The 19,294-nt window shown below is 35.1% G+C and overlaps 1 protein-coding gene and 3 pseudogenes across 2 annotated transcripts; all 4 read right to left on the reverse strand.

Moving 5' to 3' along the window:
* Positions 1-300: 300 nt before the first annotated feature.
* Positions 301-2,179, reverse strand: LOC145601736 (UDP-glycosyltransferase 89A2 pseudogene; annotated as a pseudogene).
* A 1,223-nt stretch (positions 2,180-3,402) lies between these two features.
* Positions 3,403-4,898, reverse strand: LOC145600352 (UDP-glycosyltransferase 89A2 pseudogene; annotated as a pseudogene).
* A 4,762-nt stretch (positions 4,899-9,660) lies between these two features.
* Positions 9,661-11,047, reverse strand: LOC145600353 (UDP-glycosyltransferase 89A2 pseudogene; annotated as a pseudogene).
* Positions 11,048-11,958: 911 nt separating this feature from the next.
* Positions 11,959-14,858, reverse strand: LOC145603110 (uncharacterized). Of its 2 annotated transcripts, XM_081659241.1 has the most exons (3): positions 14,412-14,858; positions 13,218-13,389; positions 11,959-12,320 (listed from the first exon to the last, which is right to left on the reverse strand). In XM_081659241.1, exons 1-3 carry the CDS (start codon positions 14,835-14,837, stop codon positions 12,313-12,315), a joined length of 606 nt encoding a protein of 201 aa, XP_081515367.1. In that variant the 5' UTR covers positions 14,838-14,858; the 3' UTR covers positions 11,959-12,312. The 2 variants fall into 2 exon arrangements, with proteins under 2 accessions (XP_081515367.1, XP_081515366.1); XM_081659240.1 differs by lacking the exon at positions 11,959-12,320 and having other exon boundaries at positions 13,078-13,389.
* Between the last annotated feature and the right edge of the window lie 4,436 nt (positions 14,859-19,294).

Below are 19,294 nucleotides of genomic sequence, written 5' to 3' on the forward strand. Positions count from 1 at the left end.
TTATCATGCAATGGCCAAAAGAGGCACTATGAACTATTTGCAACAAATTGACATTCACTATAGTATGTACTTGAACACATGAGAGATTTAGTGTAAATACTGGGCTGAACAAAATTAAAACTCTCATTTGCAGAGTAAATATGAGAGCGGATCAAATTCTTGGAAGTTACTCTTCATTAGTATAGTATTTGCCTTAGCTTCTTTTATGTAAGGTTATAAGGATTGACAATTGTCAGCTATCTGCATGTCATTAATAAAACCATATATATTAGCACGCCTGAAAACCTCATCTTACACACCTGAATAAATTTACTAATTATATATTAATTTTCACAAAGATAGTCCTGTCTCCTGTTTGCTTACATCACCTCTGCAACAGCCGCAAAGGCATTTTTTTTCTTTTAAAAACTTAGATTCTTTTCATAATAAATTATAAAGGCTGTTGACTGCTTATACTTCAGCTTTGAGAGGCTCATAACTGATGATAGTGTAATTATTCTTAATAAACTATTAAGGCTTATGATTGCTAATACTTAGGCTCATAACCGGTGATGGTGTAATTATTCTTACAGAAACTGCCTCATTTTCAAGTCTTTGGTACTCCAAGCTGGTTCAGTTCTTTCACTAGCTCATCAAGGCCAACTGCTGAACTTCCGCCATCTTTAACCGCCTCTAATGCCTTCTCCCTCATTGCCCTAGCCCTTGCCTTCTGTGGTATGTCTTGACCAATTGACTCATTTATGATTTGAGCCAATGAATTAGGGTCAGGCACCGTGTGTTCACCTTCACATACTCGAATTGCCAACTCTGCATACTCAACTAATTGCTTGGCATTCTGGAACTGGTCAGCTTCCATTGGCCAAGCTAAAATCATCACACCTGCTATTACACTCTCTAGTAATGAGTTCCACCCACAGTGACTCATGAACCCACCTACTGCTTTATGGTTTAGTATCTCCGGTTGTGGAGCCCATCCTCTTAGCACCATACCTCGATCAGAGACCCGCTCTTCAAACCCATCTGGGACCTGCTGACTTGAGACAGACTTGACCACCCATATGAACCGGGTCTTGCTTTGCTCTAAACCTAAAGCCAGAGCTCTGATTTGAGGTTCTGTTAACAGCTTTTGACTTCCAAAACAGACATACAGCACACTTTTATCAGGGCATGTATCCAGCCAGTTAAGCACATCATATCTAGTATCTAAACCCGGGCTAACCCTCTTGGATAAGCCTATTAAGCCTAACGGGCCAACGCTGTATACACGGCCATGACCCAGCTCCCTCTTTATATGATCCAGATACTCCCCTTCCAAGGCGTAAAAAGAATTGTAAACATATCCCCAGCTGTTGGAATTTGCACACATGCCTTCCTTAACAATCTCCCAGTCAGGATCACCCTCCTTGAACTTCCTAAATAGAGAAGGTAACTGTTCATGAGTAAAGGAAGGCGACGAGGGCAGATCTGGAAATTCAAAATTGTTTGAATTATTCAGTTTGTCTGATTGCTGCCATAGATGGGTAAATATACAGGTTAAAAATGCAGAGACTGAAAAGAATGCAATTCTAGGTATGTTGAGCTGTGTTGCCCAATGTTGGGTGCACCCAAGGAAGAAATCAGAAATTATAGCTTGAGGGGGAGAAGGGTGGGACCGGAACCACTGGCTAACTTCCCCTTCTAGCTGGCTAAGTGCAGCAGTGACAGGCGCGTTACCGGAATTCCCAATATCCTTTAGATTTTCTACCCCTAGAGGAACTTTAGGGTGAGGAGGTAAAGGTAAGACTAAGGTTTCAATGGAAGTTGGGTGGGCCGAAAGCAGTGGAGTTAAAGCAGGGAGGTTTTTTGGGGTGATCAAGACTGTAATTTTAAGTCCTCTGAGAGCTAATTGATGGGTCAGGTCTAGCAGGGCAGGCATGTGGCCTTGTGCTGGGTATGGAAAGACTAAAATATGGGTGGCGGTGGCGGAAGTGGCAGCGGCAGCGGTGGTAGCGGTGTCGGCCATGTTTTTTGCAGCGTTGTATATGACTATATGAGTAGAGGTAGATTAAGAAAATTCAACTGCAGGTCTATTGGGAAGGTGTTTGCCTTTGTGGATGATATGATTCACATGAATTCTTCTTGTTGATTTTTTGAAACACCGTACTTGTTCTGTTTCTTGCAGTCCTTTTTTTGTTTAGGGTGTATGTGTGCTCGTGTTCGGAAAAACATACTCAAGTATAGAAAATTTATTTCATGGTTATATTCGATTGGCCCACTCTTTGTTTTTTCTTGTGGTGTACCAATGTGCTTTATTTGTCAACATTTTTATTCCGTAATGTAATAATTAATTGTGAAAAGATACTTCTTGAATACTATCCATCATGATTATTATTGAAACCAAGATGAAATTTTTATTTTACATTAGTGTGAATTTGTGGTTAATTTTATTTATTTATTTTTTTTTTAACTGAGATTATTTTTTTTTTTACAAAAAAAAAAAAAAATGAGATTAGGTAAATATAGGTTTTTCATCATTTCAATAATTCGACACATTTTGAATTTTACATTATTCATCTATACATTGTAGTTTTTGGACTGGCGGTTTCGGAGTCTGGTCCAAGCAAAACCAGTTTGATTTTTGGGGGTGGTGGTTGGGGGTGGGGGATTTGGGTATGTATGGATGGAAAAATGAGGGGGAGATGAGGGTTAGTTATTCAACAGATTTTTTTTAACTAAATACTTTCATTAATGCTTTTTTTTTTTAAAAGGGCAATGATAATCTGAAGAGAAAAAAATAGCTACCATTGACTATTTAAGTATAAATACAAGGTTATCAAGTGGAATTTCTCTAAATGATGTCCATGAATAAACTAATTCCTTGCATCCGTACATGTAGACTCGGATTTTAGCTTTGATTTTTTCCAATATGAAGAACCTTTAATATCATTAGAGGTTCTCTATTCAATATTTCTTTAACTAGAAATATAGAACTTTCCCAAGAATTGCATTATTATAAAACCTCTAATGGTAATAGATATTCTTCATATAGAACCTCTAATGGTATAAGAGGCTCTTTATTAAGATTCGGTTCTATATAAAGTGATATAGAACCAAGCTTGGATCAGAGATTACTTGGACGGTATTATGAGAAATACTTTTTAAATCAACATATGAAAGGAATTGTTTTACAATGTAGCATTATTCATGGAAATCGCTCCAAATGCGAGTAAACACGTTTATTTTATGTAAATAAATTATTAGACTTGATAGGGTGCCATAATATAATGTCTTGCTATTGAGTTTGTATGATATACATTGTTCTTCCTTCGATAAATAAGTGAAGGGACTGATTATCAATGATGGCAAATTCATATGTATGTTTTTAAGGTAAGAAAAACTGTTTTATTAGCTTGGGATGGAGATTCAAAGAAACTTCGCACACACATCACAAATTCTTGAAATAAAGTTGATGGTAAGAGCTAAGAGATTTCAAGTTTTTGATGCAATATTGTGGCTCAATTCTTTCAGCAACTTATTCACATTAGATGATGAGCTGCCACCAAGTTTCACTGCCTCTAATGCCTTCTGCCTCATCACCTTAGCATTCCCCTTCTGTGGTATATTCTCGTTGATCGACTCGTTAATGATCCGAGCCAATTCATCCGACTCAGGCACTGTGTGTTCACCTTCACATAGATGAACAGCCAACCCTGCATACTCTACAAACTGCTTGGCATTGTGGAACTGATCAGCAGTCATTGGCCAAGCTAAAACCATCACTCCTGCTATTATACTCTCTAGTAACGAGTTCCATCCACAATGACTCATGAACACGCTCACTGCTTTGTGGTTCAGTATCTCAACTTGTGGTGCCCACCCTTTAATTACTAAACCTTGATCCATGACTCGCTCCTCGAACCCTTCTGGGACCAACTGGCTACCTTCTGCCTTGATCACCCACACAAAGCGTGTCTTGCTTCGTTCTAACCCTAATGAAAGAGCCTCCATTTGGGGTTCTGATAGTAATTTCTGACTCCCAAAGCAGACATACAAAACACTCTCATCCGGGCATCTATCAAGCCACTTGAGCACACCATAACCAGCATCAGAATCCGGGTTAACCCTCTTCGGTCCACTTATTGATCTTAATGGACCTACACTGAATACTCGGTCATGACCTAAATCTTTTTTCACTTGATCAATATACTCCCCTTCTAACGAGTAGAAAGAATTGAAACATAACACCAACTTTTAGGATTTGTAAGATAACATTCTTTGAAAATCCTCCAATCAGAGTCATCCTCCCTATAGTTTCTAAATAAAGTAGGTTGTTGCTCCTTATGTAAGGAAGGGGATCGAGGAATGTCTTGCATTTGTATAATGTCTAGAGTACGAAACTTGGCCATGTTTGTCATTAGTCGTTGAAAATAACAAGTAAAGAATGCTCCTGAGGTGAAGAAAGTAATTGTCGGTATATTGAGTTTTTCTGCCCAACGTTGGGTGTATCCAAAGAAAAAGTCATAGATAATTGCATGAGGAGGAGAAGGGTGGGATTGAAACCATTGTATAACCTCTCCTTCTAGTTTGCTAAAAGCTGCAAGAAGAGGAGCAACTCCGTCAATACCTACATCTTTTATATTTTCAACACCTAAAGGGAGTTTGGGGTGAGGAGGGAAGGGTAAGACTACTGTATGAATAGAATTTGGGTGCATTGAGCGAAGTGGGATTATGATAGGTAGGTTTTTAGGAGTGACTAAAATGGTGATAGTTAGCCCTTTGAGTGCTAGTTGGTGAATGAAGTCTAGGAAGGGAAGCATGTGGCCTTGTGCCGGGAATGGAAAGGCTAATATGTGAATGTTGTTCATGGCGGGGGTGGTGGTGGTGGTGGTGGCTACGACGGGGAAAGAGGGAGATGACATGACTTTTAGTGGTGGTTGTATATGGATGTAAATGAGTGGTGGGAGGATGGTAGATGGTACTAAAACTAGTGAATGTATGGTTTTCTTTATAATGCAAATGGCGCCTTTAAATTGTCACACCATTCTGTTGTGCTTAATTAAATAAATATTGATTTCTTGTACGTTAGTAGAACACCTAGTCACATATGATAAAGGGTCAGGATGGAGAGAGTATTGTACAATGAGTTGTTATGGAGTTTGTTAGGAGTAATAAAGGGTTAGGAGTTAGGATCCGCACTGTGTTAAATGTGATTAATTAGAATATATAGTCATCAATTAACTACCACAATTCCTAATCAATTCTCTCATATATTTGCACATGAGCAATTTGTATTCTATATACTACGTTTCTTTTTTTTTTACTACGTATTTGGTTGAGCGTTATTAATTATTCTATCTTAAAATTCAAAGTGTGTACCATATGTATTGTACGTATGTAATTCATTATTCATTAGTATGTTGGCCCGGCGACGCACGGGTGATAGTAGTAATAAAATAAAAATATATATATATATATACATATATGTTCTTTTTTCTTAATGTTATTTTACTTTATTAAATGTTTTTTTCTTGAAAAAAATGAAGAGTTTATAAGGAAGAGAAAGGAGTAACAATTGTACTTGTATTAAGTTAGGGGATATGAAGTAAATAATAAATACATATAGTGAATTAGTAATAAGGTTATGTTGTTTTTCAAAAAAATTATTAAAAAGTAATTGGAGCATCCCGTCATACTGTTGTAGCTTTTCCTTAGAGTTTAGTAAAGAAAAATAATACAGCCGGGAGGGGAGCTTAAACCACTTGATCTATCCCTCACTTTCATTTTCAGTTGTAGCTGAGTAATCCTTCAATTTTCTTAGATGATCTTCTAATTTTAAAATTCAACAATTCCCTAACGGTGTGTTTGGATAGAAGGAAATGGAAGGAAAAGAAGGGGAGGGAAATGAAGAGATGTGATATCTTTCATTTGGATAACAAATGAGGAAGGAAGGGAATTGGAGGGGAGAGAAATGAAGGTATTAAATTGTAGGAAAATGATCCCTCCAACAATGGAGAGATTTGGAAGCAAGGGCGGAGCCAAAGGGGGGGCTGGTAGAGGCCCGGCCCCCCTGGCCCAATCGCCAACCCCTTTGTTTTAAAACTTGGCCCCCTTAAATAAATAGTATAAAATGTTAATTTCTTCACTATAGTGATGTTAAGTTATTAGCTCAACTGGTTATACCCGTAGACTTATCGATACTAGACCCAAGATCAAATCTCATAAGCCTCAATTGCCTTTTTTTTAAAAAAAAAAACCCATTTTTGCTTTTATAGTTTTGCCTATAATTTTTATTTCAACCTTACTTTTATAATTTTCCCTATAATTTTAATTGCCTAATTTACATAGCTTAAGTAGTTATTTTTTTATTTTTTTATTTTTTTGTTAACTACTAACTAGTAAAAATTACCGTCAAATTTTTTTTTTTTTTTTTTTTTTTTGAGGACTAGTCAAATTTAATTAATACCACTACATAAAAAAAAAAAATTACAATAAGAAAAGCAGTACATACAATTACATTACTATTTTGCCTAATATGTTGTATAAGTCTTGGCCCCCCTAAATTTTATTTCCTAGCTTCGCCCCTGTTTGAAAGGAAAATTTACCATTCTTCTCTCCCCTCCCTTTCCCTCCCCTCCTCTTCTCCTCCCTCCCCTTCTTTTCCTTCCTCTAATGTTATCCAAACACACTGTAAATGAAACTATGGTACACATCTAAAATTATCATCCATGCACGATTGACAAATACATGTAATTGTTTTGCTTTTGGTTTTTCTATTTATATGCTGGTGCCTGGTACAATGGAACTTCTTACACACAACACAAATTCTTAAAAAATGAAGTGGATAATATATATTCAACGAGTTTCAAGTATTTGATGCAACATATTGGCTCAACTCTTTCACCAACTCATTAAGATCAGTTGATGACTTAGCTTGCCACCAACATTCACCGCTTATAAAGCCTTTTGCCTCATCACCTTAACATTCTCCTTCTGTGGTACATTCTCACTGATAGACTTGCTAATGATCCGAGCCAATTCATTCGAGTCGGGCACCGTGTGTTCACCTTCATTCTTAAAAAAGTGATTGTTGGTATGTTGAGCGTTTTAGCCCAAAGTTGAGTGTATCCCTACCTTATAAAAAGTAGAAAATTACTCTTATGAATAGTGTAACGCCAATTATACCCTTTAAAATGTGTATTTACATATATACCCTCATTAATATGTATAAGTTTTTTTTAATGAATTGTGTTTTGACAATTATACCCTCTAAAATATTTAATTATGTACTTATTTGCTCTCATGCATTAATGTTAGTTATATTGGACATTTATACCCATAAACATAGTTGTTTACATATTTTAATTCTGCCAACAACTAAATTTGTGATTTTAAAACAAGCTAAAAGAGCTTCTAGATATGACTAGCTATGCGCGCGCAATGCGCGCGATAGCTGCCCTAGTCCAAAGAAAAAGTCGTAGATAATTGCTCGAGGAGGAGATGGGTGGGATTGAAACCATTGCATAACTTCTCCTTCTAGTTTGCTAAGGGATGCAATGATGGGAGATATTCCGAAATTTCCTAAATCTTTAACATTTTCGATACCTAAAGGGAGTTTGGGGTGAGGAGGGAAGGGTAAGACTAATCTTGATTTCGTAAACTCAAGCCTATCACGGACGTTTATGACAGCATATGATGATCATATATGGTTTAATTTCAAACGACATTATATGACCCTGAGATGTACCCTTAGGGTCTCAAGACTTTTCGCCACCAGGCCCCGAAACCTCAAAATTTCATCAAAAAGCGTGGATTATAGCCTTCAATTTTGTAATTTTTTTGACATTTTTTCACTCAGAAATCAAAATTACTGAGATGTTTACCATGGTCCCTAATACCTTGCGGGAGTCCAATTGGGTCGGTGGAACCATCCAATATGTCCTGAAACGGTCATTTTACCCGTTCGCAACTTGCACCGATTTCGTAAACTCATGCCTACCACAGACGTTTATGACAACATATAATGATCATATATGGTTTCAAACGACATTATATGATCCCGAAATGTATCCTTTAGGGTCTCAAGGCTTTTCGCTAATAGACCCCAAAACCTCAAAATTTCCTCAAAAAGCTTAGATTGTAGCCTTCAATTTTGTAATTTTTTGACCTTTTTTCGTCCGAATATAAAAATTGCCGCGATTTTTAACATGGTCTCTAATACCCTTCGGATGTCCAATTAGGTCAGTGGAACCATCCAATATGCCTTTGAATGGTCAGTTTACCCGTTCACAACTTGCATTGATTTTGTAAACTCAAGTCGGTTCGTTAATGACAACATATAATGATCATATATGGTTTCAAATGACATTAAATTACCCCTATATATATCCCCTTGGGTCTCAACACTTTTTGCCATCAGGCCCCGAAACCTCAAAATTTCCAAAAGTGTGGATTATAGCTAGAGCTATCAAAAATTGACCCGACCCGAGAACCCGACCTTAACGGACAAAGATCTGAACCCAGCCTGTACCCGAACAATGGGTGAAACTAGTGACCTGTAACTTGACTTGAACCTGACCTGATTTTAACCGAAAACCCATTTGATCCAATACTTTATGACCTGAACCCAAACCGTCCCCGACCTAATAGTAACCTTCAACCGATTTAATCCGACCCGTAAACAATCCGAACCTGAACTAGTACCCGACCCAATTAAAACATGAACCCGAGTCATGGAAGGTTTAATAAAATTTTATATACCTTTTATTCAACTTATATACTGGTATAATTCTGTAAACCCTCAATCTGATTTAATAAAATCTTTTGTTCAGCTTATATAACTTTTGTTCTCTATTACTCATGTATAGGTTTTATAAAATCTTGATGATACTTGATCAAATTATGGAAGGCGTAATTATATAGTTCAACTTGGCCACATCGATATTTATTAGAATTGAACTTGAACCAGAGCCCGACTCAACACTAACCCGAACCTGAATGTACCATCTTGTTAACCCATCCAAACCTGACTCAACACAACCTGGATCTAATTTTGAACCCGATCTGATTTTAACTTGAATTGAAACCGACCTATATCCGAAAAGGTGAACGACATGTTATAACTTGAACTGAAATTGACCCGACCTGAACCTGAACCTGAACCTGATCTGAAGCTAGATTGACCCAACATAACTGATCTTGATTTAACCCGAGTCCTAATTTGACTCGACCCAAACCCGACTTAAAAACCCGAATTGACAGCTCTAGCTATGAGTAATAGTGTAAAGCTTCGGGCTCCACACTACATTTATTAGATTATCCTTTATTAGTCATCAATCAACAACCTTGATTCTTAATTAATTCTCTCACATATGCGCAATGATACTTAACTCAATATCAAAATACTACTACCTCCATTTGTTTTTCAAAAAAAAAAAAAAATCTACCTCCATTAAAAAATTTTAGTTGCAATAAAGGAGTATTATTCGTGAGATATAAAAAATTCTTTTATTGCAATTAAAAATTAACGGAGGTAGTATTAGTAAGGTTGATTTCAAAATACGATACACTAATTGATAGGAGACCCAAATTTACCAATGAAACAACATGCAAAACAATTTAATTGAATTTGATGATAAATATATAGATATATATATAAATAAAAATTGGTTGTCACCCTAAGACTCAAACTTGACTCAATGTTTCAAAAAAGTCTTGGAGATCTCTCATGGAGCTCCCACCAATTTGTACTGCTTCAAGTGCTTTTATTCTAAGTGCTTTAGCCCTCTCCTTTTGAGCCATTGTTTCTCCCATAGTCTTACCAATAACACGAGCTAACTCACCCGAGTCGGGGACCGAGTTGGTCCCCTCACACACCCCTATGGCTACTCCCATATCTTCTACCAACAACCTTGCATTCACAAATTGGTCAGCCTCCATAGGCCAAGCCAATATCATCACCCCAGCCACTATGCCCTCTAACATTGAGTTCCAACCACAATGACTCAAAAACCCGCCTATTGATTCATGACTCAACACGTCTACTTGTGGGACCCACCCTTTAACTACCAAGCCTCGACCACGAACCCGATCCTCAAACCCGTTTGGGACCTCGTTTTTCACGACCCATATGAAACGAGCCCCACTTTTCTCCAGGCCCAAGCCCAAACCCTCCATTTGGGCCGGACTCATAAACTTTTGACTCCCAAAACAAACATACAAAACTGACTCTTTTGGGCATTTGTCAAGCCAATCCAACACAAGTTCACCATCATCAGTCCGAAAAAAACGAATCTTTCTTGGGCCGAATAAGGCCCAAATTACTTCTTAATGGGCCTACTCCATAGACTTTTCCATGGCCCAATAATTTCTTCATGTGATCCAAATAATCTCCTTCTAATGAAGAAAAAGAATTAAAAACAACCCCAAAACTCTCTAAATTTGCAAGCATGCCATCCTTGACAACCTCCCAATCTAGATCACCATCCCTAAACTTGGTAAACATGGTGCTCATTTGACACATAGGAAAACTCGGCGACCGGGGCAAATCCGTAAATTCAACTACCTCCAACTTCCTTACATTATCCATGTTAAGCCACAATTGTACACTAGCACAATTACTAAAAGCACTAGAAGAAAAAAACGTTACCCTTGGTACATTAAGTTCTAATGCAAGGTGGTGAGTCCGCCCTAGGAAATAATCCGACAATACGGCTCGAGGAGGGGATGGTTGAGCTCGAAACCACTCGATAATAGGCTCACGGAGTTTTGACAAAGCCGCTATAACGGGTGCATTTCCATGTGTGCCCATGTCCTTGACATTTTCAACACCTAAAGGGACTTTAGGGTGAGGTGGAAATGGTAAAACTAATGTTTTAATTGAATTTGGGTGAGTTAAGAGAAGTTGGTCTAAAGAAGAGAGGTTTTTTGGGGTGACTAAAATAGTTATGGTTAAGCCATGTAGGGCAAGTTGGTGGGTTAAGTCTAGGAGTGGTAGCAAGTGACCTTGTGCCGGGTAGGGAAACACTAATATATGGGGTTTCGAGGCGGTGGTGGTTGAAATCACAGTCATGGTTGATGGTGGTTGAATTGGTGTAGGGGAGCTTAGAGATGTTTGTATTTAGATTTGTACTAGTTTTGTGTTGTAACAAGTTGTATATTTTATATGGATGCATGCATGAAATTATTGTGATTTGTGAACGTTAGATTGAATCTATTATTTGTTCAAAAAGTACATTTGTTGTATTTTGGTCGGTGGTATTTGTTTAGTTCTCAACTAAGTGCCATTTGTTGAATGATTGTTATCTACAATGACAGAACGACTACAAGTAATAGGCTTAAATTGAATGGTCAATTTGAGTGTAACAGTTTTTTATCTAGTATCATATGCATGCATGGATGACAAATTGACAATTTTGGGTGGGGTCGTCATCTTCAACGGCAATATAAATTGAGTTGCACACTTTCCTTAACCTCCAATAGTCTAAAGGGTCAATCACTCTCTTCAATAAGTAGCCTCCAATATTATTATTGTACTAGTAAGGCTTTGTTTCTTTGGACTTAATTATATATTACTTCAGTTCAATTCCCTAATTTCCTTCACTCTCTCATATACAATTTCTATTTAGTTTAGTTTAGTTCGTTTCAGTTTCATTCCCTAATTTCCTTCTCTCATATGATGCACGGTGATTGCCTAGAAGGATTTGAATGGGTGGTTGTACTATGTTCATTTGGTAGATTGTACTGTGCTCATTTACACAATTCATGAAACATAGAACCTATAATAGCTTAAGCGGCATCAAATTGCTTGTCACTTGAGCTAACCTTACCCTCTAATGTAATCTATATTGCTATATAAAAGTCATTGTAAAACTTAAAGCAATGTGAAATAATATAAATAAAAGTACTACTCAATGTATATATTTTTATTTACATTATAAATATTTTATTATTGTTTCCCAATCAACACTAGTTCCTCCGGGTTTTTTTTAGTTGCAACACTTCCCTAAAATGGAAATGTCACAATAGTTGCAACACAACATATAAAAGGAAGGTTTTTACAGTGAGAATTGTACTATTACCTTTAATTAAAGCACATAGCTCACTTGATTATACTCATAACAACCAAACTCCATTTTATATGTATTATAATTTATAAATGTGAGGTCTACTTTTCTTAAATACCGTAATAAAGTGTGTGTTGCAAATGGTAAGAAACTGAGGAAATATATCCTCCTCGTCCTTTTCTCTGTCCCCGGCTCCTTAATAGATTTTTTTGGTGATGCTTATGGAAGGCAAAACCACCAGATGCCACCGCGCCAGCTATGTACGATTCCTTCAGCGACCTTATGAATTTACATGCGAAGACAAAGATTGAGACTATAATCAATATAATTCCAATTATTTACTGACAAAAATATAAAATAGAATTGTATAGATTTTTCAAACAAGCATTTGTGTAACGTAGTTGCAAGGATTTAATAAGAGTTCGTCTACGTACAACATGTACGTAACCTCTCAAACTCAATTACTCTTTCCCCTCAAAAAAAAAAAAAAAAAAAAAAAAAAAAAAAAAAAAAAAACTCAATTACTCTTTCATATATACTTATAGTTGTCCAACTTTTGTGCTAACTTAAAAATTGTCCCAAAAAAAGAAAGGAAAGAAACGAAGAATAATTCGAATTGCCGCGAGAAAAGTCACTCGACGTAATAATATGAGTTAATATTAAGCACAATCTACGTACTCAATTTTTGAAGAATTAACGGAATCTCCATAAAACTAACAGAAATTGCTATTGGCAATTAATTGGTACCCAATTTGCAACTTTTACAACTTACTCCGTAATTGGGTATATACTCAGATTGCAATTTTTGTCAAATTTGTGTACCTTAGATTGTAATTAACTCCATGTAATATCGTCAACAACAACCAAATAAACTACTTGTATTAAATTAAATACTCCGTATTAAAAAAAAAAAAAATGACTTATTTATTTATTTATTTATTTATTGAAATAGAACATGACTTTTTATAATCATTTGATTTAGTTTATAATATCTATGTTATAAACAATTAAACACGACTTACAAAAAAAGAAAAAGGAAAAAAAAAACATTTGTCGCATTTAATTTGAAATTGTCAAAAAAGGGAAATATTGCATTTAAAACGAAACAAAGGAATTAATATCTATGTTATGTACTAAAAATAAAATAAAGAGGTCTTGCAAGAATTAAATAGTTACCAAAGCGTAAGCACCGGAACGGGAAGCAACCACTCCTCTTGTAGCCCCTTCCTTTATCTCTTTTGTACCTCATCGCCTCGGACTCACCATAACCATCCCCGGTGGAGCCATAGTGGTGTGTCTCAGTCGAGCCATAGCCGCCACCCCCGGTGGAGGATCCAGGAATTGTGCACTGTGGATTTGAAATTTTAGAGATGTGTATTAAGGCCAAGGTCCATATTAAATGGGTTCAAAAGGCTACTTTGTATCACATACTTCCTCCACTTTTATTTAGTTGCAACACAGTCTTTTAGCACGCATTTTAAGGAAGATATTAGACTAGGTAAACAAATAAATTAATTCACAAAATTCTACCACCTATAAGAAGAAAGAGATAAGTTGTCACAGTTTAAATTTCATAGTTTAATTCATCCGTTTACCTAGTTTAATCACCTCCTCGAAAAGCGTGATATCAGGTGTGTTGCAAGTATAAAAAAAAACTTTGGAAATAAATACTTCCTCCATACTATAATAAAGTGTGCATTTACTATATTAGAATAAGGGTGGAATTAGATTGCGGAGGGAGTATTTACGTACAAAGTTTTCTTGTAACGTAAATTAATACTTGTATTATAGATTTTTCTCCATAAAAGTTAAGCTTTGAATAGTGAGTTGTAAGAAAATGATCAAATTTGCCTCATGAAAATTACTGTAACTATACTCCATATTTCAATACAATACACAAAGAAATATGCATAAATAATTACAAGTATGAAGTAACTAATAACAATTGATCCCTTAAAAAAAAAAAAAAAAAAAAAAAAAAAAAAAAACAATTGATGATCAATGTGTAGTTGTTAGGAATATAAGATAAGATAGATAAGGAAAAAGATTAATCAAGATTCAAGATGCAAAAAGTCCAAATAAATTTGTATTGCATATACTACCTCCGTTACACATTATTTGCAACGATTAGACATTTTTCCTCTATACTTTATGTCAAATCATTGCAAATAATATGTAACGGCGGTAGTAGTAGATATTTTGAGTATAATACTTTTGCATATAGATATTTTTTTTTTTGTTTGGTGAAGTGCATATAGATATTTTGAATATAATGTCACATGGATTTATTTTGTTGTTTCATTTGAGAGGGTGACACTATATTCACATTGATTGTAAGTTTGACTGTATTTAATTTTATATATTACCTACCATCTCACCAGTCCCACCACCTGGGCCTTGGTAGTTTCTTGACCCATAGAGGTTAGCCTGGTTCGAACCATAACCGGCACCAAAACCCTCCTCCGCAGCGTAGCCTGAACCATAGCGGTTACCATCCGCCTTATTATTACCATAACTATCGTTGTTAAAGACACTACCAGAGTTTTTGTAGCCTGAGCCATAACTACCGTTGTTGTTGTAGCCACCCGAGTTTGTTCTACCATAGCGGTCAGTCTCAGTTGAACCATAGCCACCACCGGGGCCACCAACCGATGTTCTATAATATGAGCCATAACCACCACCGCCGCCGCCATATGCGCTATTGGGGTCTGTACCATAGCGGTTGGTATCGGCCGAACCATAACGACCAGTGTCTGAGCCATACCCACCTCCCTCCTGAGAACCGCCTCTTTCCATTTTTACCTTCTTTTATTTGGAGGGTTGTATAATTGTGGAATAATGTCAACTGCAAGTTAGATTGATTGATTATTGGTTGAATTTGGTGAATGAATGATCACTAGCTAGTAGAGGAAGTGTCTTTTTTATACGTGGAAAAGCACAAGTACTTTTTTGTCAATTAATGATGAGAATTAAACCTCGCACCTTAAGAATGCAAGGTGACCATTAGTGCCACTACACCATAAGTCGGCCCTCTGAAAAGTCCCACGTACGTAGGCCCTCTACATATCTTTGGTTTGAAGTTTATGATACTTCAATTCAGTTAATATAAGTTTAGTTTATTTTTACGCTACATTTAAATTCGATTTAGTTTAAATCAGTTTAATTCAATTTAGTTCATTTCATCTCAATTTAAGTCAACTTTAAACCAAAGAAACAGGGCTTTAACATACATAGTACTATAGTAGTTACTACGACTCGAAAAGTAGTGGATTACAACACGTATATTGGATTCTATTACGTGCGTTAAAAAAGATTTTTTATGATGTTTCTAGTTTTGTTTTCTCTCAGTTTAACTTAAATTGCTACTTATTTTATTTTTTAAGTCAAACTTTGCAAATTTTAAACCTAAATTTTCAATAATGATTCTTCATTTTTTTTTTCTTTTTTTTTTTTTTTTTGTAATAAACTAATATTTCATCTGATTGATTTAAGATAATAAGTATGGAGTACATCATTAATATTCAAAACTTTTTACAAACAACTAATTATAAAAATCAATAATATAAAATGTGCATTTGAAAGCGTAGACCATAAATAATTTATACATAAAGCATTATAGAATGAAGAGAGTATAAACATAGTCAAGTAAAATATTGTTAAATTCATGATAGAAGATGTTAGATATTTATCATTCCCCATTGAAATGATGTTAGATATTTATCATTCTCCTGTCGAGGTGGGGGTGATAAGGGGTATGTATGAACTCCATTATTGTAGTAACTCTCGGATATGTTGCCGACTTCCTTCTTTTTTTTTTTTTTTTTTTTTTTCTCCTTCTTTTTTTTTTTTTTTTTTTTTTTTTTTTTGTCATTTACACTTTTGCGTCATCGTGTCTTTGTACTTGAAGGCTAAGCAAAAGTGTCACTTATTTTAATGACATTTCCTTTTTATGATGTGCCCTTTGGTGATGTCTCTTCTCCTTTTAGATTTAGTAGGACTAATTCCGTTACATACTTACGTTTTACTTGCAACAATTGAATATCTCACAAATAATATCAATTGTTGCAAGTAAAATGTAACAAAGGGAGTAGTATAAGAACTAATTATTACCTATGTTAGTTTTCTAGGTAATTTTCATATGGTACTACCATGTGGAATTATAGAAAAACCCAAAATTCAATGGTACCATATGAAATATCCTTCTTTTTTGTTTCTCTTCTCATTAAAACGCTACAGCCTGGTTGACTGCGTAAGAAAAGACTATCACTTTAAAAGTTTAATCACTGGAAGGGGTACCACTAGGATCCATTATGTATCTCAAGACGTTCTTTTAAGAGCTTAATAGTATGGTCTCCAAAGTACCAATCATCCGAGATCATCAAATTCTTCGGTTTGATCACATTGCATATAGCCAAAAAGAATAACATTAAAGTATCGATCATCAGAACTTGATGAAAACTTTCAATAAATTTTAATTACTAATCAATAATAAGTTCTAAGTGATGGGAATTTTTACTTAGCTTGTATATTTACCAGTGTTTTATGCAAGCAATATGTGTGTGTTATTGTGCCTAAAAGAATTATATTGTAGATCATCTCTCAATCTCTATTATGTAAGTGAGAAGTTGTTTAAATTAATTATGCTATATAAACAATTGTGTTTATAAAATTGAGAAATGTTTTTTATTGGTTTTTTTTTAACACAAAAGAGGCATATATTACTTGGGCAAAACCCTAATAATTACATCATAACCTTCAAAGTTGTGTGTAAGGCAAAATGCACACCTTGACCACCATAGTAACCATAGTTTTGTAAAACAGAAATAGAAATAGAGTTCACTAAGATTAACATATTATACAGATCATAAAGCAAGCTAAAGAGCAGGGCGATCCTGCAGTCCCTTGAGCTCTTCTTCATATGCAGCAACAACACTGGTAGGAACAACATAGTGGGGAGTAGGACCCAAACTCATAGTCATAGCATACCTAGCCAAGTAATAAGCTAAGGAGTTAAGCTCCCTTGGAATAGTGTTAAGGACTATGACCATTTTGTTGTTGTTGATAGCCATGGCAACATCAATGATAACAACTGCTAACTCATTATGCATGCAATCTCCCTCCCTGTTAAGAAGGTTCCTGATGTTCTGCGCATCTGTCTTGACCTCTAAGTATTGAAGAGGCATAGCTTGAGCAAAATTCAGACCTTCCCTAAGGACATACAGCTATGCTCCCAAAGCATTTAGGGCATTGTATTTGCTGGAATACCCAAAATACCATTGCCCCTTGTCATTTCTGAGAACTCCTCCACCACCACCTTCATCCTTAGAGACCCATGCACCATCAGTGTTAAGCTTCATCCAACCCATCCTTGGAGGGCGCTAGCAAGGGCTTCTAACCACTGAGGGACCTGCTTCATCAGTATTTTTGCTTCTACATCCTCTAGTTCTCTGTAACACAAATGAGTTGATTTGATAATCTTTAATGAATCTGTTAAACACAGAGTTGCATTTATAGACTTCATTATTGAAAGTGAACCTATTTCTCAGTTTCCAAATATGCCAAAGTCCCATAATAAATATTGCTTTCCACTTTGGGGTTTGACTGAAATTGAAGAGAAGCCAATCATTCCAATGGGAGTTCATGAAGATGCACAAATTAAAATTTGGAGGTGGCTTGATTTTCGGTAAAATCATCTTCCAAAGAATGCTAGAATATAACAATCTCTGAATAGGTGAATAAAAGTTTTCTGAGAGGCAAGAAGAGATTGAAGCAGTTGGAAGAATAGAATGAATGCAATTCCACATGAACATTTTGTACTTGAAAGGTGTTGTTAATTTCCAAAACGATTTCCAGTTGAAAGAGAAAGGTAAAGTGTAGGGTATTGGATTTTTTTGGAGAAAGTATGTTGTTTTGATTGTAAAGACACCAGAGTCATGATGCTCCCATCTAATTTGATCAGGGGAAGAGCTAAGATCATTAATAGAGATTGGAGTACTTAGGATTAGAGTACAGATATGAGCTGGTAAAAGGTGCTTGATACTGTCAATGCACCATTTTCCATTCCTGATGATATATCAGAGACTCTCCAATGGCATTTGGATTGGGGAACATCTCTTGACATGATTTTATAAAGAGGCTCCTCACCAACCCAATGGTGAAACCATGATTTTAGGGGTGCTTTTTATTGGTTTGTTGAGAGATAATTGATGAAAATTATGGGTTAATCAATATTTTTCCCCATAACAGTTATGAAAATGATTAAAATTACTTAAGTTGATTGTTTCTAGATTGGAATTTAGAGAATGAAAAATGATAAAGGTAGTAATATAATCTCACGTGGTCATAATATATTGAACTAGTTTAGGTCCCGTGTTATGCATGGTAATGATATCAAGTTTTCAATATAATTGGTTGTTTTTCAATAATTTAAAAAAAATCTAAATAAAATTAGTAAATATACACACTACTTTGATGTGAATTCTAATCAATAAATAAACAATGAATTATTTTTATTAGGGAAATAATATGAATACTTTCTTGAAGTAAATTAAAATTTGCTGCACATTATATTAGTCATAAATGTTTGTATGAAAAGGTATACCAAATCTTTTTAATGTAAAGTAATTATCTTTGTTATTAATGTATATAAAAAAATTATTTTTGTATAAGATTATTATACAATAATTGAATTTTTTCAAAAAAAATAAAATAAAATACAATACTAAGGATACACCAAGAAATGACATGTGTCATTGCTGGTGTGTCTTTTAGTATATAGTTATTGATTGATGATTGATTGATGATTTACTAATAAAACATTACTCCAATAAAGAGTAAAGAAGGATTGAAGATAGTATTGTAATTTTTTCAAAAAAAAAAAAAAAAAAGATAGTATTGTAATCTCATGCAATTATAATATACTAATTTAGTAAAATAATATACTAATTCACTTAAAAAATGTAGAAGGATAACTAAGGTAATTAGGTAGATTTAGGCTGACACCAACCACCACCACGACACCACCACCCTACCCTGGCTTGGCTTATATATTATTAGAGACATATGTTTAGAATTCTCCATATTAGTACGATTATTTCATCGTGAAATTTAATCTATAACTATATACTAAAAGCAAATAAAAAGTGACACAAGTCAGCATTTGGTTAAAAATTTTCCCTCCAAAAAAAAATATGTAATTCGTTTTTTTTTTTTTGCCAAAGCATATTAGGAAATATTTTATTCAATTTAACTTT

The sequence above is a fragment of the Chenopodium album genome, chromosome 21, assembly GCF_948465745.1.
Source record: "Chenopodium album chromosome 21, dcCheAlbu1.1, whole genome shotgun sequence".
Classification (NCBI taxonomy): domain Eukaryota; kingdom Viridiplantae; phylum Streptophyta; class Magnoliopsida; order Caryophyllales; family Amaranthaceae; genus Chenopodium; species Chenopodium album.